This window comes from Orbicella faveolata, unplaced genomic scaffold, assembly GCF_042242905.1.
Source record: "Orbicella faveolata isolate gen_17 unplaced genomic scaffold, um_ofav_v1 contig_34, whole genome shotgun sequence".
Lineage (NCBI taxonomy): Eukaryota > Metazoa > Cnidaria > Anthozoa > Scleractinia > Merulinidae > Orbicella > Orbicella faveolata.
Window position 1 is genome coordinate 19,774,622 of NW_028301563.1, and position 27,364 is coordinate 19,801,985.

General features: G+C 39.3%; 2 protein-coding genes and 1 long non-coding RNA gene across 3 annotated transcripts in view; all 3 read left to right on the forward strand.

Moving 5' to 3' along the window:
* On the forward strand, nt 1-26,872 carry LOC110045704 (cytochrome P450 4A25-like). Its single transcript, XM_020751324.2, has 6 exons — nt 1-394; nt 15,045-15,286; nt 22,099-22,389; nt 23,172-23,433; nt 24,427-24,669; nt 25,390-26,872. The coding sequence occupies exons 1-6, from the start codon at nt 133-135 to the stop codon at nt 25,626-25,628; spliced, it is 1,539 nt and encodes a 512-aa protein (XP_020606983.2). The 5' UTR covers nt 1-132; the 3' UTR covers nt 25,629-26,872.
* LOC149105196 (uncharacterized) lies at nt 1,894-11,063 on the forward strand. The gene is made up of 5 exons (XR_016201325.1): nt 1,894-2,669; nt 4,905-4,989; nt 5,377-5,500; nt 8,115-8,247; nt 9,268-11,063. It is a non-coding gene; the product is annotated as an uncharacterized LOC149105196 (long non-coding RNA).
* The window catches only part of LOC110045721 (uncharacterized), a 7,723-nt gene continuing 4,918 nt past the window's right edge, over nt 24,560-27,364 (forward strand). The window contains exon 1 of the mRNA XM_089270731.1: nt 24,560-24,669. The gene's annotated coding sequence lies outside the window, so the exon portion shown is untranslated. The remainder of the gene's footprint in view (nt 24,670-27,364) is intronic.

Sequence of the window (27,364 nt, forward strand, 5' to 3'; positions counted from 1 at the left end):
ATAACATAATTTGTATAACTCGAAGATAACTCGAATAACCCTTAATCCAGACATGTACGCAATACGGACCTATTTTAATAAAGGTGACTCAACACTGTCACGCAACCTCCGTCATTCGCTCTCTTGCGAATTATGTCGGCTTTAGAGTTGTTCGTGCGCGATCTTATGGAGTGGAAACTTGCTTTCCTTGCTGCACCAACTCTCATTATTGCGTGGCTGAGTTGCAAGTTCTTATTTTTGGACGCATTTATGTCTCCGCTGCGAAATCTTCCCGGTCCTCCCACATCGATGTTTCTCGGCAATTTGCTCGAGCTCAAACGGAAGGACAGTTTTAGAGCAACTTCAGAGTGGTCGAAGAAATATGGAGGGATTTTTGTAATGTGGCTACGACCTGGTATGTACGTGTTTTTTTCAGAAATCTATAGGTGAACAAATGAATCGCATTTACACAATCGAGGATGAAAGATGAAAACTGACTGTTGACCAACTGGTTGTCAAAAGAAATTGAATAATGAATATTTAGGGTTCAACCATTTGGAATTCGATGGAATAGTTAATGAAAGTTACATTCCGAACGGAGTAACACACGATGGACATGTTTTGTAAAGATATTGCATAAACGAAGTTCGAATTTGATTTGACTTGAATGGATGTCTTCTTTGACAACGTTCTATTATACCATTTAATGTCTACTTTAAAAATTAAAACTAACCTGAAGTTATTTTGATTCTTGATTGAAACAAACTCCTTTCCGAAAGGGTTTTAGACTGCGTCTGTAAAGAAAAACTTTAGGCGAGCTCTACCAAATATGGGAAACACGACTTGGTGTGGGCATAATGAGCGCTGGCGTTTGCAAATCTAGCATCGGTTTAATAGAAGTAGGACTACCATTGTACTTTACATAAGTAAGCCTGCAGGACTCCTGCGGTATGTGACATTTGTAGATAGTTTATTTTTAGGTAGACGGTTTGAACATTTGTCGTTCTGGAAGGTATTCGGCCCACTGACCTTCTTTCCTTAAGTGCAAGATATGTTGTATTATTCGGAAGGGTTTTACCGACCTTTACTCCTGATCATTCTATCGAATGTTTGGTTTCTACCTGACGGCTTACTATTGACTAGGCTTACTATTGGCTACTTTCCCGAGTTCATGAAAGAGCGGAATATGTCCATACCGGGAACATTTTAATTCCTGCCATCCCCCGGGTGTTCAAAGGGGTTTCTTCAAGGAGGAACGAATTCTTCGAAGATTATGTCGTGACTGCAAGTCGAATTGCGTGACCTTTGGCTACCTTTATTTATTACGTATGCGCCTTGTGCCTTGTGATTACTGAACTGGAGCGTTTACAGACTGTAATATCCGGCGAAAAACAGTGCATTCGGAGTTGATCTATTAGGCATTCGCCTAAATAAAACAGAACGCCTGATGGCAGGTTAGATTTAAACAAGAATTACAGAGTTTGGAAGACGTAGCTTTTTGGAGAGAGATTTCTGGAACCAAAGAGGGGTGACGTGAGTTCATTTGCCGTTATTTACCGGTTTCTCGACAATTATGTTAATGCAAGAGCTCACGTTGAGAGGTAAAAGTACCTCCATTCCTCTCTGTTTGCTGCCACTCTAGATCTTCGTACCTCCGTCCAATATTCAATACAGTAAAAACCCGCGTGTAAGAACCTACTTTTTTCAGAGTTTGGCAAAACAGGTTCTTGTATTATGGGGTACTTATTGACAGTTTAGGCTAAGTACGTTCTTAGTTAGGTTCTTAATTTCTACAGAGTAGACATTGTTGTTGATTATCAGAAAATAGTAGAAAATCTGGTCCGTTCTTCATTATAAATATTAGCGGAGCTCCGGCGGCCCGAAAGGCCGCCAAGCAGAGCCCCATACTCATATGGGAAAGAAAAGAAATCCATGAATGAATTTTCTCAAGGTTTTCATGGCTAGCGGTATTGCTCGTGGGCGCGTACGAACGACGACGACGACGACGACGACGACGACGGCGACGGCGGAGTTGCCCAACATGGCGGCCATACTCCAATTAATAGGTCGACAGAGACATGCACCCTCGGTCTCTAGCAGAAGAATGCCATTTTTCTTGGCGGGATTTTTAAAGAAAAGAAAACGCATTTCTATTTGTTATGTCGACAAACGATAGCGGAGGTTGATCTAATGTTTTTAAGATAGGGTTGCACTGAAGGAATTAAAAAGAAAGCAAGAATTAACGGGCAAAGAAGTAGCGAAGAAGATCGCGAAAAAGAGCGAGCCAGCGCTGGGGAAGGAGGCGAAACAGTACTGAACAATGGCGTGAATTATAGCGAGTCAAGGGCTAGAGAAAGGAAGTGAAATAATACCGAACAATGCCGTTAACCAAAGCTAACGAGGGCCATAGATAGGATGTGAAAGTACTCAGAAGACTGCAGTGCCAAGTTTTTTAAAATTCGCGCGTTGTGACGCTGTGCAGCCGTGCAAGAAAAGTCACATGATTTGGTCAGGTGATGAACAAGAGAAATCAAACATGTCCGAGTGTTACAAAACAGTAAACACTGCGGGAAAAAGTGGTTGATTCGTTGATCTGTCGAAAAGATTAGTTCAGTTCAGTCTTCACAACTTTTGCTGCAAGTTTCTGCCTGGAAGATTTACACTGGCCGAACTGATGTTGCCAACTTGCGGTAAGTGACTTTTGTTGTTGCGTTTGCTATGAAAATTAACAAGTTGCCTCAGCGATATAAGCTTATTTTCAATTGGAATCCTTTGAAAGTCTTCCTTATTTGAAGCCATGCTGTGAGACAATTTATAAATTGCATCGTTTTAATTTCTCTCATCTCTAAACAACAGCAAGTGAATCGCTTTGTGGAGGTTGTTGTAAGTTGTAAACAAATTAAGCTTTCTGTCGATTTTCGTCGTCAACCTAAGCTTATAACCTCACGTCTAAAAATGAGCTTAACCAAAACCGTATTTGTAAACACGGCCGGGCGAGTTTTGAAGTTTTCTCTGTGTTAGTTGGCACAGCCGCCTCGTAGACTGCTAAAATTTCTTCTTCTGTTGTTGAAAACCAAGAAAGGTATACAAACAGGATTTGCTAAATTTACTTTCAACGTTCCTATGTGAAGATTTGCATATTGTGATTACAAAGTATGGAGATTTCCTCGTTTTGTTAGTTCAGTTTATTCGGTTTGGCGAAATGCTCGGGTGAATTCCCAGGTTAATTTGGCTGAAGACTGGCAAAGCTACCGCCGATAAAATGACTGCAAAGCTAAATTAAGCCGTCGGCAAAAATGCACACTGTAATATTCAGATTTAAGCGTGAATAATTATTAAACTTTTAACACTGCAAGGTTAAACGAATTTTCTTTATCCTCTCTTTCATTCGGTTACCTTTCAATGAGAAGGATTTGCTTTTGATACTCAGATGAAGTGATATGCATAATTATTGTGTTTATAATGTAGATTTCCTCGTTTTATTTTGTTATCTGTCCTATTAGTTCGGTTTGGTGAAATGCTTATATAGTCCAAATGTCGAGTAGACGATTGTGCATGTAAATCCTGTGTGCAAATAAAGCTCTACTTTCATTTTGATTTACTATTTCATTTTATTAGTGCCACTGCTTTTGGTTGGGGGTAGATGGGTTATTCCCCAAATATGTAGTATTTACACTTAATATGGAAATGTTCCTCAAAAGTTAGATTGTACTAATGGAAAAAAAAAATGCGAAGAGCTTTACTTGGTAAACTGAACAGTGTAAATGACATTTACATACTTAGAAAAAATTTAGGGAGTAGAAGTTCTTGCCCTGACCATTTCTCGGTAATAGAAATAAGTTTTACCTACCTACCTACCTACCTACCTACCTACCTACCTACCTACCTACCTACCTACCTACATACACTATTTAGTTGGTGAGAGCGCTCTCCTCTCTCCATACACACACACACATACTCTCTCTCTGCTCTTTTCTTCACACTAATTTTGTTATTAACTACATTGTAACTCATTAACTGAATGTCACTCACTGTTTTCTTTGTTGTGCATGCATACTTTTTTTGCTCGTCAAAGAAAGTTTCAGTTTCTTCCTGGCTGTTTCCTTTGTCCTGTCCAGTACCTATTCCTTTGTAATATAACTTTGTGAATTCTCTATTCTCCTTAAATTTTATCTTGTCAGGGTGATAGAATGCACTCTCAGAGTGTTCAATCATTGTTTTCAGTCGCTACAATTTTCAGGAAAAAAGCAATAGTTTTCTTAATTTCCTTTTACTTTGTGTTAGGACCTTTTAGCATGCTCATAATTGACCCATGGGCAAAATTTTGAATAAAGTTAAGAATTAGATCTGTTTTAGTGTTAAGTATTTTTAAATTATTATGAATTACATGTAGGCATTTCTTTTTAGTTTTTATTTTTTATTTTAGTCACATGTGATGTTTTATGATTTTACCGACGTATACCATGTAAATGTAAATAATGCACTAGAATTAGCCAATCAGAAGGTGCATTGTATCAGCTTTAAACACAAACCATATGTAATAAATGTATGTAAGTGATATTTTTATGACAGAGAACTGAACAGGGCAAGAACTTCTCTTTCTTTTGTAAATTTATATATTCATTCCTCTCATTGCTGTCAAAATGTCTTAGGAACCTTCATTTTTGATAGTCCATTATTTTCGATCATACCTAGCACAGAAGCTCACAAAATCCTAACTAATAACCAACATTTGTGTATCTCTGGCCTTTGCTGTGTACTACGTGTATATTCTGTTATCCTGCCTGAACTGCTAGAAACAATTTTGACAGAGCTGTTTCAACAGTTTCACTTAAATTAATTCCCAGTAACAGCGCTACATGTGGTAGTGTTATTGGGTATGAACTTTATGGAGGGTTTAAATTTTTATTTTTTTATGATTACAGGAGACAACAAAATATACATGTGTATACATAACCTGATGTTGGTGTTGGTTGCGAATCGTAGTTCATAATAGTCATCCTATTACAGGTAAGGGGGAAAAGTTCAGAAAGTTTAGAACATCTCTTCCCCCAGCACACCTTCTGTCTACAGGTGCAATTATTGGGAGGTTATGTATATATATACGAAGAGTAATGTAAAGTTATAAACTTAACATTAAAATCTGACATTTGAATGCCTCCTTTGCTAAAATTAGTCACAATTTAATTGTTATCACTCCCTGTGAATTCATAGAGATTTCAGAGGCAAATTATCACCTAATGTGGAAGTCCTGTCTTCAAGTTAGGGAAAATGACACAAAAAAAGTTACAGTGAAAGTAAAGAGAATTGTGAATGTTGATGTGGTGTACTTTGTACATCATGTAAAGGTATTTGGTGAGTGCCAAAGGCATAACATTTCATGCATTGCTTTTTCAGGACAAATTATATAACAGTGATGTTTTAAGGTGTGATCACAAAAATAGTGAGTACAATTTCCAGGCAGTACCAGTTTATGGAAGGCATATGCAGACAGTAAGAGGAACTGTAAGCATAATACCGGGTAAGTTTGTTTTATGCTTTTGACTTCTTGTACTTGGATTTTGTGCCATTTCATCACAAGAATAGGTGTTGAAAGATGCAATAGTTGTTGCAGTTTATTTTTGAAGGCAAACTTATAAGTCTGCCTATGCTGGATAACAGCCATGTGTAAACTGAATGTAAAGCAAACACTCTGTTAAAGGTGGGGCAACCCTAAAACCCAGAAACTGGAAGCCGGAATCCAGAACGAAAAACTGGAATCCAGTAACCGCAAACCAGAATCCACAAATCAAAGAAAACAAGTTCTTCAAATACTCGAAAATTGTTTTGCTTAGGTTTTTGCCTGTACAAAGTAAGCGGCCAAGTAAAAAGGACCTCAAACTGACACAAAAATTCCCCATCTGTTGAAACTCGTGTAACCGTTATTTCTAGTGAGGGCTATAATTATGAGAATCTTAGTAAAGTGCGTCATAATTTAATTCCAAGCACCCTGAGAGCGTCTAAAATAAGCTTGCTGGCAATTAACTGCACGGCCATGGGCCGAGCGCAGTTCATGTTCTACCAGTGTTTTTTTTTTTTTTTTTGTGGTCGGTGACCAGACCCAAACTTCCTCTCAGCCAAATTTTGAATCACGCAACCTGTGATGTTTATTCGCCATAAGCTGTTGAAACGTTAATACAAGGACAATGTTACGGATATTGTTTTCTTTATTTGTGTGTAATATATATTTCTTCTGGTTTTATCGAAGCGTTGGATTCAAAGGGAAATAATAAATACGCTAACAACGCTAAAAAAGGGTATTACGTCAGCCATGGAATGCGCTGACGTTGCATCTGTCATTTTTGGTACATGACAAATGCACTGTAAGATCATGTTTACTTTGCAAGTTTATTTTGCCAGAAGCGATGGTCATTAATTTATGTGCAATTTTGTGAGTATTTCTTGTGGGTTTCGGCAAATGAAGTGAATTCTTTGGCTGTTTCATCGCAGTGAGTTAAGAGATTTGAAGAAAAATTAAGTATTTGCCGAGGTAAACAAGAGCTTGCCAGAACTTGCAATGTTTAAGTCAGTGCTAGGAGAAAAAACACAACCGTTCCAAAATTAGCCGTGGATAACGTAAACCCCCCTGATTGTGTGACTTGCGTGACCACTTCAAAGCGCAAGCAAATTAAATTTTGACATTTCAGGAAGAAAGCTGTTTATTAAAAGCATTATCAAAAGCATTTTGTATCATTCATGGGCATGTCCCGAGTGAACTTCCAGATTACGACCGTTACATCATCATAGATTTCGCAAAGGCTAAGACTGATGGTGCAATAAGATATGACACAGTTTGTGTTGATCAAGTGATGTGTTTACAGTAATCAGTGAATCATCAAGGACTGCTTTGGAATGTGCACTGCATTGTGACTGTAGTATTAACAAAACAGTTAAATTTTAAAAGTTCGGTTATAAGATTTAAAAGATCTTCTTGCCATTTTGTTTAATAAGTGATCTGCAATTTACCAGAGGTATAAATTTACCCTTTATGTCTAGTAGATACTGAACAAGATAGAAAATGTCATAGAGAACAGGATGTCTGTCAGTGGCAGCCCCCTGTACATTGACGGTCACGCCCCCCACTTTCGAAGTTCAAAGGCTAACCTGGCTCATCTTAATATAATATTTGATTTGTCCAACAGATACCAAACTAGTTCCGGATCAACACTATTTCCACACCGATACTGTGACAAATCAGCATTTCATATTCTTGGCAGCCATCATATTAAAACAATTCATAGAAATGTTGCACACTTTAATTACCTCCGTCTGCTTCTCACTTGCCAACAGATCGGACCACATGTTGTTAAAAGATGCTTAAAGACTGCCAGAAACTCACCACAATAGCTTGTTGTTATTGTGCCACTCACCAGTCTTCTCATAGCAATTTGATCTAGACAAGAACTGCACTCTCACCAGAGCCAGGTTGAACAAAAGATGTGTAACTAAGCCTTTGAGCAGGGGCTCTTGTGTTTGGGCCAGGGACATGAGCGGTAAAGCTGCATGAAGGCACTCGCTGACATGCCCATGCAGAAAAACACTAGGCACTTATTTAGCCTGCTCAGGCACTAGAGACAGATAGTAGAGCCTGCTCGCAGGCTATGAGTAACTATCCACCTGAAAAATCACTAACCCTGACTGGAAAGTGATTACCCAACGGATAGCTTTATCCAGCTTTTGAACAATTGGGCCAGATGTATAGCTAAGGGTTGTTCAGAACTAGTCAAAAATGTTTTAGCAATTACAGTTTGTAGCTGAAGTAAAGCCAAGAAAGTAAATAACAGCAAAATAGTTTTTCCCCATATTTATTTATTAGACATTGCTGAAGTGAATTATTTCTATCATCATTCATAATATCTGGATTCAGGATTCTAGTTTCCAGTTCCGGATTCTGGTTTCCGGATTCAGTTTTTTAGGGTTGTCCTTAATGATGTATGTGCATGTTAATCTTGAATAATCTGAAATTTCAGAGAGGTTAAGAATATCATATCATATCTGTGATGGTTCTGTATCTGTTGGTGTGCAACGATCTACACCAATATTTCAACGTAATAATGTACAGTGTATATTAATTAACCAAATTATGCTGTTTTTAGTTGACCAATGCTACTATTGTAATGTGATGTTGAAGCCCACAAATTGACAAACATGCCCAGTGTCAACTTGTCAAATATATGAAGTGACCAGACAGTCTAGATTACAAAATATTCTGAAAGTTGGAATTACCAGGTAAGATATTTCTTAAACATTATTTTGTAATTAATGATTTCTCAGACATTGTTTTCTTCAAGAAAAGATTCATACCCCACATGGAGGTTTTTTTCTCTATTAGAGCTCTATCTTCCTGATACTTTAATTTGGAATTTTTGAAGACTGGCCATGAATGGGTGTTGGGTGTGAATATCTTCTGGTACTCCACATTCAGATTTACATGTAGTAAGCAAGAACATCAGTATTTATCCTGACAAACTCTGATTTTCTTTTGGAAGCTGAACTCATATGCAGTTGTACAGTTATATGTACAACCAAACAGCCTGGATGGCCCTTTGATTGGGACTGGGCACATTGTTGTAACTTGCAATGTTCCAGTTTCCTGTTTAAAGCAAATTGTATTTGATCTCAAAAGCAAGTCGCCAAGTTCATTTCAGTTATTAAGTTTTCTTTGCATCTCAGGGCAGAGCCTGCCACTGTGAAAGTTGGGGTACCAGCCCGGGGGAGGTACTTTGGGAATTTCTGGGTGGGGATGTGCCGCTTGGACCCTGGAACCCTTAGCCTATACCAGAGCTAGTTCAGCTGAATTTTGCTACCCTATACTAGAGTAAACTCCCCAAATCCCCCCATCTATCGACACTGTTGAGGCTGATTTGCCTAAATTTAAACTTGCTGATTTGATTTTTTTATATTTTTGAGTGGCAATTCCTGATTTCCTTAGTCTAAATAAAATCTTCAACCAACTAGTCAATTTTGTGAAAAATGATATCCTATTCTAGACCCAAACGCTCTGATTTATATACCCTATCCTAGAGTAAACTGCTTGAAAACCATATCCTTCACAGCGGTACATACCTATATAGCCCATATATGGCAGTGCCCCACCGGGGGTACCAGCCCCTAGCATTTGATTCACTAACACTCAGTAAACAACTAACAATGAAGTACACAGTCTGTATATCAAAGAAAGGAATGTCATCTGTTAGTGTGTAAAGATTATAATAAATTATAATCGATGTGTTTTTATCTGAATAACAGTGGTGTTCAAGTAGCAGCTACAGTATGATTACATGTCTGTTCCTGTCATTCAATATATGAACAGTTTACACATGGGCAGCCTGTATTAAGACATCAAAGATTTTCAAAGCAACCATGGCCTGGTGAGATATTTCTGAAGAAATATAAATTTAAAGTCCTTATGATTGCTTATAGGCATTGATTTTTATTGTAAACAATATCTTACTGAGTGTATTTTTCTTGTGTACTAATTGTTGTAGAACACAGAGATCACTATAAGTATGACAGAGATATTAAAGTGTGAAAAGTTCTATAAACAAATGCATGCAGGAACAAATTAATTTATGATGGATGCAGCTTCTGAGAGATCCCCAATGTTAATGGAACATACACCGTACATACATGCAAAAGAGTTCAATAATTTATTACTTAAGATTGCAATGATTTGTTTGGTTTCTCTGTATTTACAGACAACCTGATGGGATTATAATTTCTGTACCAAGGTCATTGAATAAACTGGCTTAGAAGTTGAGTTCTGCAACCCATCCTGTGTGTTGTAATATCATGGCTGCAACACTGTGACAGATACACTGTATTACATTATTAAGAAACACATATATTAACTAATTATTTAAGGTGCCTGTTAAATTAATCAGTTTTTCTTAGAGATAATTTACTCATGGTTTATTTAAATAATTGCTTTTTTGGTTTTAAAGTGATATTTATCGTGTTTGTAAATCAATTTTGTGATAATCTGCATTGGACATGGCATAAATTAATATTTTGCCAACACGAAATGGAGACAGACAGCCTTGCCATTTGCAACGTCCAATAAGGCTAATTTGTTTCCTACTGTTGTACAAATAGTGTTCTCTTGTTTATAAATTATTTCAATCTGTTGTTTAAATGATTGCCTCATAACCCCTATGTCCAGTTTGGTGCATGTAGGATATTCATGTATTGTTTATCCATTTTGCTGTAAGTTATCTTAATTGATGTGTCAATCAAAACATATCTTGGATATGCTGGGCTCTTCTGACAAATGTACCTATGCCTCATAACCTTTGAGTGCATTTGGTTGTGTAGTGCAGACAAAATACATGTACATAATATAACTTACTCTTAGCTTGCTTATAATTCTTGTTATAATTTAATCATAGCAAAATTAATTAATGGAACCCAATAACAGCTCCTGTAGTCCACAATCTCAGTCAAGGAGAAGAACAAATTACATTGAAATTGAATAATAAAATTATTATTAGAAGCCTATGCAAGTATTCATGATCAGCAAAAAAAATATCATAATTACCATTCATGCAAGAGTGATTTTGCTTATTGCAAACCCTTTCAGCAGGAGGAGACTCCAGACAAAAGTGAAGATGGCTAAATGTATCTTTGGGGACAAGTTAGAAAACAAAACTTTACAACTTTTCACATATGTATACTATTTTGGTATTTTTGCGAGATTTCATTTGGTAGAGATTTAGGGACTGAGTAGTTTAACCACTGCATTTCAATCAGTCCCCACAGCAAAAAAATGTTTAAACTTCTTTTGTGTGGGAGTCCCCATGTTAACTAAGAAAGAATATAATGATTAATAACAATGTCTTGTCTTTCTGAATAAGGTAGGAAAGAACAGGAAATGCCACCAAAAAGCACAGAAGACAGTTCTGTTATGTGATCAAGATTTTTAGTGGCTTCCCAGAAATCCTTGAAGTCATGGCTCTATATTTCACAATCACACCATCTTACACCTCGATCTGCTGATGTGATCCTATTTCCAGCTGAAACTATTAAATAGTTCGCAATTTACCTCACATACATGTTCGATTATTTTCATTAGTAACAGCATTCCGAGAAAATAACTGAGGAGTTCCGCTTTTAGGCTCGGCTAAATCTATATATTTATTAATGTACCCATGTTGCCAAAAGTCCAACAACATTAACTGATCAATGATACAGTACTGTATATAAAATGTATCTTTCCATTAAGAACTGTCAATATGGAAATACTGCTGTGACAGAAACAAATTGAATTGATACAAATTGCAAAAAAATTAGATATATATTGCAAAATATATATATATAATACTGTATGAATATATTAAAAATATATATATCTAGTACCAGACTTGCAACAAGAAATAGCTTTGTGTTACTGGTTAAAGTTATATTAAAACAATGATCAAACTGCAAGAGGATACATGCATGGAGCATTTGAACCAAGACCAAGATTACATAGAAATGATACATTCTGTAAATTGTAGCAATAATTGTTTCATAATAACAGTTCAAATTTAACATACATTGTGCATTTTGAGTTTCATTTAACAATTCAACTTTCTAAACTCTCGATCACCTTTTTGGTTTTTGGTAAAAAAATATATAAATTAAATAGTTAAACCCCACATATAAGAACCTGTTGGAATTTGTTTGGCTAAACAGGTTCTTATATTTTGGGGTATTAAGAAAGCAAATTTCTGCCTGAAAGTTCTTAAATCCCTAGGTTCTTACACGCGGGTTTTTACTGTATTTCAAGTCACTTCGTCCCTTTCTTTATTCACGGTACAAATTCGTTAATATTGAAAGTTTTTATGCTTGGGTTGCGCGACTGCGCACTCTCCTCCATAGGCTATCTCTGAAATGACGAACGGGGAATGGGAGAATGGGAAGGGGGAAGGGGAACGGGGAACGGGGGAAGGGGGGAAGGGGGAATCTTGAAGGGGGAAGGGGAAGGGGGAAGGGGGAATCTTGAAAATGGGGAATCTTTAAAAGCGGGAATCTTTAAAACGGGGAATCTTTTTTAAGCGGGAATCTTTAAAAGCGGGTGATGTCTTGACAACCACTGTTTTGACTTTCCGGGCCAAATCTCCGTCCTTGTTCCTGGTTTTTGTGGTAAAAACGGCTCCAAACGACCCTTGCCCTTGTTCGCCGAGATCATTCCACTTAAACTGAGGAAGACCCTCAAAGCGATCTATTCTTTCTTCTTTAAAGTGCAATGGGCACTTTAAAATTGTCTTCGCAAGACTGCATGGCGTAGAAAGAGGTATCATGAAGCACACAATGACGGATTATACCCGACGTTTTCGCCAAAATCTCTAACAGCCGACAAATGAGAGTTTCTAAGTCAGATAGCCTATAATATTGTCATGGAATAGTAAATTCTCCTCAACTCTTAACTTAAAAAGTAAGCTAACACAAATTACGTCACAGAACACCGCCGCCACATCGTTTGGGCATCTACTTACTGTATTGCTGATTTCAGTGTCACGCCATTCAAAATAGATCAAAATCAAAATCAAAACAGTTCAATAGGTAAATATGCAAAGATTCTCGCCAAGATTCAGCTCACAGCAATTTTTCTTACGCAAGATATGCGGAGAAAGTTTTTATCCAAATCTATGGAGATTTGTATGGAGACGCCATGCTGGTGCCCATCCGGATGGGCACCAGTAGAAACATCTGTCATTGAGTTTTGCTACAAAAGCGTGAATTTATCTCTCGAGGAACTCAAAAACATTTTGAAAATAATACTTTTTCTAATACATGAACTGTTCAGATAGCTAAATTTCACTTTTTTTAACCAGCAGGATAGCTCTCTTGCCCGTCGTGTAAATGTCGAGACCCTGTTAGGGGTAAATTCCGACAAGCGACATGGCCTTGAAACGGCGACATGAGAGCTATGAATTGGCGACGAACGACAGACTACTCCAGCGAAATAGAGAAAGCGACACCAATGGCAAGATAGACCGACAACGAATTTCGGAACTGAGAATGCAGTGATTGTTTTAAACGTCTGAGTCGAAGTGAAGACGCATTTCCAGAGTTTTAAATGTGTTTTCCTCTCTCACGCGCGATGTCGACAGGTCGTGAAACCCAGGCTTTCTTATATATGCTAAAACGTCCAGGTCGAATAAATCGAGTCCGTCATTGCTGAGTATTTTTTTCTCACTCTCAGCTGAGTGAGCAGGGCCCTAAAACGCCTAAAAACACGCTTAAGGAAAAAAGGAAAGAGATCCTCGACCGTCTGCTTCATACTTTTATTAGTGGGTCACCAGTAAAAGAATATGAAGCTGTATTATCAACAAATGGCATTATGGAAGGAAAAGAGAGGCAGGGGAAAGCTGCCAAGGTCTTGTCGTCTTCAGCAGAAGATAAGGGTTACGCCAAATTCAAAGGAAGATTATAGATAGGAGAGATTATCTGATTGAGGCCGTTGAGATTTTGAATTAAAGAGCGGTTGTTAAACATAAACATGGTAAAAATAGTCATAGGTTCGATTGTACTTTAGGTCCAAATACAGACTGGGAAATGGTTGAAAATAGTAATTCCACCTGGAGGTTAGCAACTTCAGCGCTCGAAAGCATGCCCAAGCCCTTAGAAAGCATGCCCCCAATAGGCCCCCCAGCATGCCCCCAGCCCCTTACAAAATTTTGAAAAATTGAAGTAGCTAAGAAGTCTTTTCCTTCATTCTGAGTCGAAATGTGATGCTTTAAAAGTAACCATAAAGTAATCATTAAACCCACTGACCGGAGAAATGCTGGCTCTGCATAAGAATTCCTACTGCTGCTGAAAAGTGTTCGAAGCAAGTGCAAAACGTCCCAGGAGTAAATTATATCCAAAGAGATACTTAGTTATATGTGTACTTGAGTAAAACAGCAACGAACCTTCAATGCGTGAGAAATAATAGTTTCATCGTGAGAGCGCAAGATTGAATTCGTTTGCGTGAGCCTCATGCTCAATGCGTGAGACTTGAGAGCACTGTGTCGGTTTTTTTTTTTAATAAACAAAGGTATTACGATGTGTTATACGTGTAGCTTCGTTTTAATCGAACAAGGTCAAATTCCTCTGAGACGAAATTCCGACAGGCGACATAGGAATCTTGGGAAATGCCTACATGGCTGGTGGCGAATTTCAGACAGGGGACATGGGTACCCCCCCCCCTAACAGGGCCTCAATGTCGCGTCACGCAAAAGCTTAGAAATTCGAGCGTAGTCTATTACAAAACCAAGAACCCATTCGGAGCATTAAAGATTCCCTTTTGCCCATTCCCCGTTCCCCGTTCCCCGTTCCCCGTTCCCCGTTCCCCGTTCTCCGTTCCCCGTTCCCCGTTCCCCGTTCCCCGTTCCCCGTTCCCCGTTCCCCGATTTTTATTTTCATTTTCCGATTTGCCGATTGCCCGATTCCCCGTTCCTCGTTTTAATTAAAGATAGCCCTCCTCCATAGCCGTTCATTTTGGTCGTCGCGCAGAGTTGCGAAGGAGACTAACGTTTCACAGAGTACCGACCTTCGAAATGAATGAAAGGTTTCTTGTTTTCTTTTACATTTATCGGCCTGTAACTCTTTGCCAATAATATTCAGCAGTATCTACATTGTGGTCAATACTTTATTTGGTGAGCGAGCAAGAGTATCACTTGTTCTTGCTTCAAAAAGGATGATTGCGAGCTGTTTTCTATTTCCAAAAAGGAATTTCCGCAAATTCCGATAGCGATGAACATAGAACACGACTTTTTGTTCAGTCCATTGGAGAATTTTCGGGAGAAACGGAACTTCTGAAAGGATGCTTCAGTTTCCTGTCAAGATGGGGTCATACCAAATAAGGCACGCACCTGAACACCGATAAAATAAACAGCTTTGCATGCTTTTCGAAACGGAAGACGTTCTGATCCTTCTCCTGCTCGCAAAACTAAAAATGTCAGAGACACCATACTTAACGTTAATTGTCGACAGCGAACTATTTTCCTCCTATCTGCATTTAATTGCTGATGATATTTTTAAAATTCCTTTATTGTTTGTAGATCGACCATTAGTGTACCTGACAGATACAGATCTTGTAAAACAGGTATTAGTCACAAACTGCTACAAGTACTTGCGACCATCCCTTGTTCGACTTCTGATGCCCCCGCTTGGAAATAGTTTACTCACATCAAATGGCAAGGATCATGCTTGGCAGCGTAAAATGATCAATCCAGCTTTTAGTTATACTAACCTTAAGGGAATGGTGCCCTTCATGAAGACGGCTGCAGACGACTTGGTTCAGGTATGTAAGTATTAAAGGAGCGTTCATTCTTTACGACGTAGAGGGGCGGTGGAATTACTGAGGGAGGCAAAACCACATTTCTTTAAAGGGGGACGCCGAAAATATGGTGTGCAAGAATTACCATACCACTCTCCCTACGTTATTACGTACGTTCCCAAAAATATCTACTCATCCTCATCTACTTAAGACCAGTTCCTTTTAATAAACAGTGAGGCAGCTTCATTGATGAACGACTGACTGACTAACTGACTGACTAACTGACTGACTGACGAACGGACCTACCGATCGCGACCGACCGACCGGCCGGGCGAAGTAAATATCTCTAAAACGAAAGAAGATATTCCAAAAATGAAAACGGCATTCTTCTTTATTTTGAAAAGCCTTTCAAATAAGTAACAATTATTTTTTACTTCAATGCTTCATCACGAAGACAAACAGGAATGTCAATAGCCCTTTAGGACCAGTGTTTACAGAAACGCTACACATACCGCTAGTATCTCCATTTCAGACCCTATCGCCCTACACAACACAAACGCTCAGTAGCTAGAACTATTTTCGACAGAGTAAGGAATATCCCTTCAACTGATAGGACGGCACGTAGTTTGTGCACTTAGAATAGCTGGTTACTCGGTCCTTTTCATAAAAAAAGTGGCTGAGAGCCACAGCACCTCAAAATCAATTCCGAATTTTCAAACGTTTCGTCACTTCATGGTTTGCCGTACTTCTTTTTTAAAAGGGACTTAAAGTTACGCTTCTGCGAGGTACAACTACGGCTACTTTGGCCGAGAGGGACTAGGCTGACAGCAGCGTTTCACCCTCCAAACTCAAATGATCAAGATTTCGCTGCACGACAACGGCATGTGCAGCCTCCACGTGTGTTTGCCAAAATGACTTCGTTCAAGGAAACCAGAGATTTTATTCTACTTTCATGAGAAATAGGCTTGATTAATGACGAGGATTTCCTTCTCCTGTATCCGTCTTACATCTCCGAGAATTTAGGTTTGCCTTTAAGAACTCGATAACAATTCCAACCACAAAACAAAATATAAACACTGATAAAAAGCTCGATTTCAGCGCGGACAGGTTGTTCGTACAACGTGATAAGCCCGAAAATACAGAACTTTTAAATCTAATAAAATACATTTTGAACAGCAATAAACAATTAAAGCTCAGCTTAGTACATAGAAAGCTTAGTACATAGGAAGCTTTCTTATCTACGGCCGGCTGTTCGGCCCGATGCTAATAACTGAATTGATCATCTCGTGGTAGTTGTTAAAATCGTTCAAATTTTCTGTACAAATGACAAACGGAAACAATCATCTTCGAAAGGATTTTATGATTGAGTACTTTATCTCCAAACTAGACTGTTCAGACACATAGTGAAGAGTACGTGAAACCAGGGACTTTCCCGTAGTAGAAAGCAAGGTTACAGCGGGAAAACCTTACTGGTACGCGCGCCATGACGTCACCGGAAGTTATCTTCACTATTTGCTGCCGTACTACAGCCTGGCAGTTAGTTGTTTACATCATATCCCTGGCGACAACTACGGTATACGAGTAACACCATCGAATGAAGTGAATGTATTAACAAATTCCATTAACGAGCCGATTTATAAAAGCTCGGCTAGATGAACTGTGGACCCTTCATGTATCCGTCTGCAGGTGTTACTATTTTACAGTTACGAGCTTAAAAATAGCAAGAACTTTTTCATAAAAGAAAAAAAAAACAGAAACAATTTTTCTATGCAACAAACAGTTATATTTTTCTTAACTTCAAGACCGTAGTAATCAACCGACATTTTACACTTATCCTTGGGTATCTAGCTTGGAAGTCCCTTCCTTCTACAGAGAATTATCCTTTCTCATAATCCATCAAGTATTTTCGGTCGCACGCGATTGGTCTAAACACATCACGTGACTGAATATGCCCCAGTTAAAATTGCGGAATATCCGAGTGATATTCCCCAATTTTCAAAACTGTGCATGTTGCAAAAATATTTGAAATAAAATAAACACAATAGCGTCCATATTGCGCGAAAATACGCTCGGATGTTTGTCCTTGAACATTGTCTGTTCCTCAAAGCTCACAGTTTTTCTCGAGCTACGCTCTTGGAAAACTGTTCGCTTCTCGGAACAGGTAATGTCCGCGCACAAATATCCGAGCATATTTTCGCGCCATTGTTTTCGCTTATCGTGACGCATGTTATAAAGCAATGAATAACCATATTGTTAAAGTGCCACTGAAACGAAATTTTCGTATGTGAGATTTTTGCTTAGTAATAAAGTTTCAACCTTACTTGGAAACACTGCGGACTTTTTTTTCGCATACGGTAAGCGAAAACTACTTTTTCAGCCGTTCGAAGTTGGCTGGTTAAGCCCAAAATTGGCGGCCATCTTGGCGCGGCCAAAACAGCCTAGTGACGTCACTGGTTGTATTACTCTCATGCCGCGCTGAAAATTTAGAGTGATTACGGGAGAAGAGAATACTGTTCGAAGCCCCCCAAAAAACATCTTAAGGACATCTCAGAGCTGTAAAGCAGATAATAACAGTAGGCTTAGACAAGAAGAGGTGGAGAGTCGATCCAGGGGCTTTTCAGTCTATTTAATTGGATATTTGCAGGATATTTTATGTAAGCAAGCAAACGAGTGGGAGTTCTTGGATCGCAAAATGATCGGGACTCTTGGTGAAATGGCCACCACTCAATTAAACAATATCTACACTCATAAAGTAAAAAAGACATGAAAACAAGAGAAAGCGGCTTTTGAAATTATTATCCGGACTGCTGCTGCACGAATCGCAGCAACAACGCTTCGAGTTTCGAGTCGCTTCGCTTCGAGGAAACCGGACGCTTTGTGAGTTTCACCGCGGACGAGATTGTGTTACAGTGACCTTTAGTCCAGTTGCATCTGTTACATCCTACAAGTTATCAAATCAGCAACAATTTAAGAAACCCTCTTCTTTTATGTGAGGGAGCGAATTTAAACTATCAAGGTAAACTAAGCTGCCATGACCCTACAGGTATGTTTTCAGGAAACGAGAGAAAGCGTGACAATGTCGACGGCGAAAGGTGATATATGCAAATTAGTTCAAATTCTGTTTAATAAACCTTCGAAAGGAGTGTAAACTAGTGACGTTTTAACGAATTGCTTTGAATTTGGATACCATTAAATGAAGATTATAGACATAAGTATGTGCTAAAGAACTCAAAGTAATCCATCGACCGTGAAATATTGCAATTGGGAGATACGTGTAAAAGAGAAGCGAAATTCCCGCTTTGTTTACACTGATACGTATGCGGCAATAAAGCAAACCCTGCTGCGGATCACAATTTTCAAAGATACATTTTGTCTACCACAAGAACTCTCACTTATTAGTATCATAAAAAGATGCCCTCTGTGTGCAAAGAAATACTCGACTCAAAGCTTGTGGACCGTTAATAACTTCGTGATTGTGCGGATGGCTTATGCGCTTACGGCTTTTACTGCAGTAAAGTTGCCGAGGATATATTCGAACCTTGTGTAATAGACCTTAGATAAACGTGAGAATCCAAATTTCAGAACCAGGCTGAAAACAGACGACGAAATATCGTGTTTAGGCTTTAGGACGTGATATAAAAGTTGCCACACTCGTCTTCGAAATCTCCAATCGAGTACTCAAGATGTTCGAAAAGTAACTGAGCTGTTCTAATCTGTAGCATTTATTTTGGTGAATCTACACTCTTTGGCGCCCTCCAACGTTCATGATATGTATTTCCTGTCAAGACTGGACAGAAATTACAAGGTAGAAAACTAGCAGGTATCGACAATATGGAAAATAGACTTAATAAATCAAGTGAAAACAAGAGAGAATCTATAGCGTTTCTTGCGTGAATACAACCAGTGACGTCACAAGGTCCTTAAATTCGGTTCCAGAGCCCGGACACAGTTTTGCTCCAAAAAGTCGATTTCAGCAGCTAAAAAAAGCACTTTCCGTTAGGATTTGACAGAAATAAAGTTCACCATTATTTTAAGCACGTTTCAAACTACAAATTGGGCTAATAAAAGAGAGTACGAAAATTTCGTTTCAGTGACACTTAAAAGTACTATTAAACTTAGCAGAGAAGAGCTTTGAAAGATGTTTTAAAATCAGTCTCCCTGGGCACTTTTCCAAATCTGTTTATTTAACAGGGCTGTCAATAAGGGCCAGTAGCGCAGATCGGAGGTATAATTCACCATAATTCCAGTTCAGTTCAACGTGTAACAGCAGCGAAAATCTCGGTGCATCACAAAACAAAGGCTTAAAGCCCCGGCTAAACGATCGAACATTATCGTCCAACATCGTGTTTTTCGCAAGTAGGGTTGCCAAACGATGAAGTAGTGTTTGATAAAACATCAAACAACATAACGATGTAATTAATGCAATTTTAGTATTTACTTTAAGTCCTGGTGTTTTATCCGTGTATAAACAAAGTTAAACAAATAAATAAATAAATAAACGCTTCCGTGTATAACCGCTGAAATTATGCAGTGACATTACGTACATTCGGCTCCTGATTGGTAAGCTTTTTCCCGCGTTGATTTTGTTTTGTTTGGGGAGGTGGCTAAACGATCAAACATTTGCCCGTGAAGCAAATGTTTGATTTACAGATCAAACATGGGAAGCCATGCATCAAACATGGGAATGTTGGGCGAGGCGACTAAATGGTCAAACATGTTCTTCTAACACGATGTTATGCGAAAATGTATGATCGTTTAGCCGGGGCTGAGCATCATGCAATCTTATTACACCTCGCTAGTGACTGTCGGGCAATGTTTTGGTCGAGACATAATTTTGATTGTTAGCATTTTTCAGGCCATTGAATGTTAAACCAACAAATTTAACGGATTAGTTTCATCAACGAGTTTCAATTCACAGGTTATACAATAACTGAAAAAGAAAGAACAGTCAGGGCTTTGAGCCAAACAATTTAAAGACTCGCTAGATTACACACTTGTCTTGGGTAAGTGTGATCTTTTTTCCACGTTGCTTTTTACCTTTCTATTGCTTACACTTGTGACTTGTTAATATTAGTGCCAAGCCCGAAGGTGTGATTTTTTCCTTTGTTTTTCACAGCAAGAAATAAGATGTTTACAGGTAACGTGCATGGTATTCAATGATCATCTCGCCGGAAAGATGACAAAGGGTCTCAACAGTGTTTGTTTTGTTCGAGTTAACCATTTATTGCTTTATCACTCGATTCGAAAAAACTGCGATCGAACTAACTTTTGATCTGAGCGAATCGACTTCTTTTTCGGGCGAAACGACTGAGATCGGGGGCAACGGTTCCGGGCGAAACGCATTTCGGGCGAAACGACCGGTTACGCATATATTTTTGACGCGTTGCATATCGATGGGCAGCTTCATCTAAAACTTTTTTCATCATAGAGCTGTTAATTCGGCTTCTTTCGAGAGAACGCAGTCGATTATTTTCGAAGTGTCAATTATATAAATTCTCCTGAGAAAAAGATCTGAGAATTTGGTTCTTCATCCAAACCGCGTTGAAAATTATTTCTGTCTCACTTCATTTATATGCTTGGCATTGTATTGATATTGTGTTGTAATGGAGTTCACATTTTATTCATGCTAGCTCCTTTGACTTTTATTTACAGGATGGTTCGAAAACCGTCGCGCAAGATGGTTAAGTGTTTTCCGCTTATACGACAATCGCACTCTTGGGCAGAAAATCATTCCAAAGCGTTTTATAAGGTGTTTTGTTGCGGCATTTTCCGACTTATATTTTCAATAGTGTCTGACTTTAGTATCCGCCGACGAAACACAATGCATCCAGTGCAGTAGAAACCGTGCTAAAAGGAGTGGTACCCACAATTGTCGATGGGAACTTATGGCTTTGTTTATGAACTTGCTTGCAGAAAAATAAAAACAAATTTTATTCTAAATACTATGTTATGTATGTTTCTTAGTTTTGTTAATTGTCCTGATTAAATGTTATACATTGCTCGCACTGGGGGAAAGAGGACCCCTCATAGTGTATTTGAACGATGGGCGTAAGACTCGCAGCGCTTCGAGACGTTAATCCCGGGCCAAACGCATGTTCTCATCGACAGCTCAGTGTCTAGCATAGAGAGCCACTAGAAAAAGGGATGGAATATATCTTTTGCCAAGTTTAAGCGATGTATAAGCGAACATTGCCGATTAAACTTCTAAGCTGACGCTCTTACTTTATGAGAACAACCAGCGTCCCTACTGGGTACCTTAACTGAGCTAACTAATTGCACCGAAAACATTTTACCAGCGCACCTCCCCTGGGTGGAATTTGTCTCTACTTTAGTCTTTCCGATCATTTTAAATTTCCCGCTCGTATGCTAATGCGAAATTTTAAAAGCTCCCTTGCGTATTATGAAGCTCTTGCTGCCATTGTTAACGGTTACCATATAAGGTCAAAGTTTAAATCTTGGTAATCACCAGATGGGCCGCGTTTCTTGATATGTGTATCTATGACAGATACTGAAGGAATTCTTACCTTTTGTGGAAATCATGGCACCTTAGCTGACGGACTGTGATATTAGTTCGGGCGAATAAACTTGTGTCAGCGCTGAGCCGGTATCTAATAACTGGGCTCTGGGCTCAGGGTTGTATTGTAGACTGCGAGTAGTCTCTCTTTTGCTCGAAAATCCGCGAGTAAGAACGCAAATGAACAGAGGTGAGCAGCAAAGCCGCGAGCCCCCAGCGCCAGCCACGAGTAAAGCGGTGAACGCTCGCCAAACTTCAAGCTAAAGCGAGACTGGTCGCAGTCTAGTTGTATTATATGTCATCCCTTTTCACTTGTCTTTAGTTCTGGAAAGAAAAACTTCAACAGTCACAGAAAGACTATGCAGATATCATGGTACAGTCAGATCTTTTGCGATTGGCACTGGACATTGTTGGGCAGAGTGCTTTCGGATACCAGTTCAAGTCCGTACGTGGCGGGGACACAGAGATCACAAATGCTTTCAATCATATGTCGACTGGTGTGGACCTTGGCAGGTTTTCTTTGTTGACTTTGCCATTTTTTAAGTACCTACCTTTGAAAGAAAATCGACTAAAGAGCAATGCAACTAAAATTACCAATGAAGTTGTCATGAAGGTAAGTTAGCTTGAGATGTAATTGTTTCACGAACATTTGCTTGATAAAACTGACTCTTACAGGCCCAAATTAGTTTTCTCGCTCAGTGTTGGTCGACTATTCGCTCAACATCTACTAGGATAACTTTACTGCTTCCAACACTTCTACCACCATGTTGCAAAAGCCCAGTTTTTCACGTGTTTAGCAACACTTTAAAATTTAGTGAAATTTAGTGATTTTGCGTGGATTACGGAACACAATTCACTTAATTTTCGTGATCTCGCCAGACTCCATTGTGACAAATTTCTTCAAAAGGTTTGGGACTATAGAGCTTTCGTGTGATAGATCAGCCATGTAGCTACAGCTGTAGCTTACATCGCTCAGAATGCCATTGTCTTTCGCGACATGTACTTACAGTTCTCAGATTATTAACGCGCGGCATAATAATTTGCATGTCTAGAATTAGTCAGCTGTGACAGGTCAACAGATTCAGCTTTGGGAATACTCGAATCTCTTCGCAGATTTCAGCTGCTGTCAATCAAACGGTTGAATGCGTAAAGTAAATAACAAAGGGGGTAACAAATCATACAATGTTCTATTCACTTGTTGTTCGTTTGTTAGTTTCGTGAAAAGATGGCACGTTAACCAACCGAAACACGCTGGACAGATATCTTTCCCAAGGATTTTCATCGTGCGTAGTGTGCATCACTGAGGAAAATTCTGAAGATCACTCGCGCTGACAAAACTTTATTCTCTTTGCGACGAGCTTTGTGTTATAACAACTAACTGATATTCCAATTCAGGTAATCAAAGAAAGGCACCGTATGAAGGAAACGGGAAGACAACCCGCCGACCGTGATCTTTTAGACATTGCTATGGATATGGTTGACGACCAAACTGGCATCCGAATGTATGATGACCAGTTGCGCGCGCTGGTGTTTACCTTTTTGTTTGCTGGGCACGAAACTACTGGCGTAAGCATGTCTTGGACTTTATACGAGTTAGCGAAATACCCCAAAATCCAGGAGAAAATCAGAAAGGAGGCAAATGAAGTCCTGGGAGATGGTATGTATCCCTTGCTGGTCGATGCGTGGTTTAAGGCCGCTCAAACCTCGTTCTCAGGGCAATGAAGAAATGACAATATTTGTAATACCTCAAGTCCTAAGGACAGAAACATCGCTATCAGAATAGCCCTTGATTCTATGGGGTAACCTGTAAGCCACACGTGTACGCATTACGGACCTCTTTTTTAGCTCCAGATACATGCTTTTATCGAAAAGAATATCCTGACCACCCACTACAACTCGCAAGTTAAAAAGTCCAATCATAAGACATGAAGCATCCACCTCAAAGGACGCCATGATATCCTACGTCATGATCACACGTCACTCACACATTATTCTACTCAGTAACTCCTAAGAGGGTTCGGGGATTTTCAAGGAGGTCACTCCAAAAAACGTATTTTTTGGTCAACGTTGATAAAAACCTGGCACCAAGTTTAGCCACTCGCCGAAGTTTCAGCCTCTGAAGTGCAGGTTTTCCTTATAAAATTTGTCTCCAAAGACCCCTGAAATTCGGCATTGTTGCCGCCGTTTTGAACAGTGCTCAGCAGCCAGGCCGCGTTTTCGTGACATCATTTCGTCCTATAGGTTATGGCTGCTCTTGAGCCGTATTATTTCAAGCCAAACGTGCTCCACAGTGAAGATGATGAAGTGGATAATCGGTTGAAAAAATACACTTTCCTGACTTTGTGAAGGTTGCCACGTCAGTTGCAGGTTTTTCAGCTTCCCACCAATTTCGAGTTGGACGGAATGACGTCACATAAACGCGACCTGGCTGCCAAGTACAGTTTCAATGTGGCGGGCTCTAAAGTCGAGTTTTGGGCTTCGTTCGAGACGAAGTTTTTCAGGATCGCTGGCAGTTCAGATCGGCTGAAACTCCGGTGAGTGGAAAAACTCAATGTGTACTTGCTATAGGTGGCGACAAAAAAAGTAAGCTTTTTAGGGTGACCTTCTCCTTTACCTGGATGAAAACGTTTCTTTTCAATTGACACGACAGGAACCGATATAACCTGGGCCAAACTTGACGAGCTGCAATACCTGAGTAACGTCATCAAGGAATCCATGAGACTACATCCTGCTGTGACCCAGGTTGGCAGAGAATCAGCCCAGGATGACACTCTGGGTGGTTACCACATCCCTGCCAATACTCATTTTCTGATTGGAATTCACGTTATTCATCGCTCTGAAAAGTATTGGCAAGATCCAGAAACTTTCAAACCTGAGAGATTTGAGAACTTGAGTAAGTAATTACTGTTTCCTTTCATTTGAACCCTGCAAGCGGTCAGGAACAGTAGGAGAAGGGTGTCTAAGCAACTATTAAGCTACTAAGCCTTTGGCTGGAGGGGGAGGAGTGGTGGACAGTTTGTGTATAGTCCCATCATGTCAACTTTTTGATCACGTTAATTGACGCGATATTTGTCTTTACTAATCAAAAACTAGATTCGTTTTGCTTTCAGTTTATGAAGAGTCTCTTTCAAACCGTCTTGCATCCTTATATTTGTTTCAAATTGTGTTGAAATCAAAGATGGCGGATCCAACATGCCAGCTAGCGCTCTGTAAAATGTAAGAGGTGATCATGGGAATTTTGCCGTCAATATCATAACATGATTGAAACACAATTTCCAGTGAAACAGTTAACGCTTTTTGGATGCACGATTTAAAGACTAAATGAATGGCTTTCGGTTGTGATATCACATCCACTAAGATTTATAGTAACATCTCGTTTTATCGATTTTTCGTCATCTTGGATTAACGTGATAGCCATGGTTTAACTTGTGTCGCATTATCTCGGAAAATCACCACTGTTGATATCATAGGATTTTCGTGGGCAGTTGATCAGCAGATAAATTAGATCTTTTATTTCCTAGTAAGTTTGACTTTCCGGATCAAACAAGGTGTTTTGTATTTCTTTGTATGACTTGTCGTTATGCTGAAGTTGCCATTCTCTTTCACTCTTTAGCCAAAGAACAGGAGTCCTTGGTGCGATATATTCTGATGCCATTCTCATTTGGCCCTCGAATGTGCATTGGAAATAAGCTAGCAATGGCTGAGATGCGACTTGTTTTGGCCTCTCTTCTTCAGAGGTTCATCTTTTCGCCTGTTCCTGGTTTTCCGGAAGTCAAGCCAAAAATGTCACTCACAGCCAAGCCATTCCCTTCGCTGCAACTGCGAATCAGAGCTGTTGAAAACGATGCATGATAAGAAAACGCTGAAATAAGTACTACAACAAGAGCTTCATAATTCGTCTACTCTGTAGCTCACTGTTACGCTAACTTTTTGCGGAATAGTGATTTCTTGTGTTTCTCGGGATCTCATTTCTGCGCTTTGTAGAAACTGTTTTATTACAAGGATTATTGCTTGAGGATTTTCAGCAAGTCGCATGCAAGTGAAATTACAGCAGTGTAATATCGTTTAATTTTATAATTATGCAATAGCATGTTTTAAATGCTTTAAAAAAAGCAACTGACTTAACCACTCTAATTGAGAAACATGCACGTTATCCAGGATGTACTAATTAGTCTCTTAAAATGGCTATAGCATCTTACTCTGATGCAGACTAATGGTATTAAAGTAGTGATATCAACTGATATCAACCAGTACACCACATAGTGAATGGACGACAAATTTCTGCGTACCCTTATCTTTTTTCCCGTACCCATATTCGCGATTAGCCAATTAGAAGCCGTGTCGACTGTCTTGATAACCTGGGACATTAAGTCACTGATATGATATTGTTATGATATCATAGTCACTTGGCCGAATTTGGGTACGGTAAATACAGCTGTACCTAATCGTACCCTTTTGGTAAGCTTCGGCGGCATATCAGACTCGTTTGGTCTCACCATGGGTATTTTGGCTCGACTGCTCTTCGCCAAAAAAACCAACCATCTCTCTGCCAAACTCGCCTGATATGGCACCGAAGCGTACCAGAAAGGTACGATTAGGTATAAAAATCAGAGTTATAACTTTTCCAGTCGGTTTCCTTTTTTCGTTTGCTCTCCATTACATGAAACTCTAGAGTGGATTTTAGCCCATCGCAGGGTTACCCGAGCATTTAATCTAGGGGTATTCATTTATAGACCTGGGTGGTAAGAACCACATTTTGATGTCATCTGTGATCTATTTTACTGAACAGACACACGGCAACATAGAATTGATTTTATGTAAGAGGTGGACCATTTGACTTTTGAACGGGGCAGGGGGACCGGTAGAAGTCTTCCAAAAAAAACCAACAGCGCAGGAGACTCAGGTGATGGGTGATTTTGAAAAAAGTATCCTGCAAGCATTACCAGGGCCCCTTTGGATACCAACCACGATACTGAATGGACCACCTTGGCTAAATAAAGTTTTACTTTACTTTACTTAACTGAGCATACTTGTACCAAAAAATTCATTCACTGCACACGACCACTGCTGAAAATAAATAAATTAAAAAAAAAAAAGCAATTACCTACGTTCACCGAGCCGAAATAAAGCATGTTTCACGGAGTAAAAAAAATCATGCATGCGCAAGTGCAGAGGAAAACAATCCTAGTGCACGAGTAAGAAGCAATCAAAATACGAGAATGATTCGACATATTATATAAAACGTAATGGACCATGCAGTGCCAGGGAGCGGTCGACAGTGAATGACAACTTATGCGAATGAGGCCAATATATTTAATTCCCCAAACGCCCCAGGCTCTTTTCTATAAGAATCTTTTCATTAGAACATCGAGGCTGTACCTGGGGAAATTTCAAGAATATGTAAAGAAAATATACACAAGGCTGAGAATACAGTAAAATGAAAACACAATGAACTAAAACCATGAAAAGCCCAAAAACAGTCTGTTTGACACAGAAATGAAAGCCTTGGATAGTGTCGATAATGCTCCCCAAGAAGTCCTTAGCAGTCTATGACTCAAACAAGTCACCAAAAGAAACTATCGGCTTAG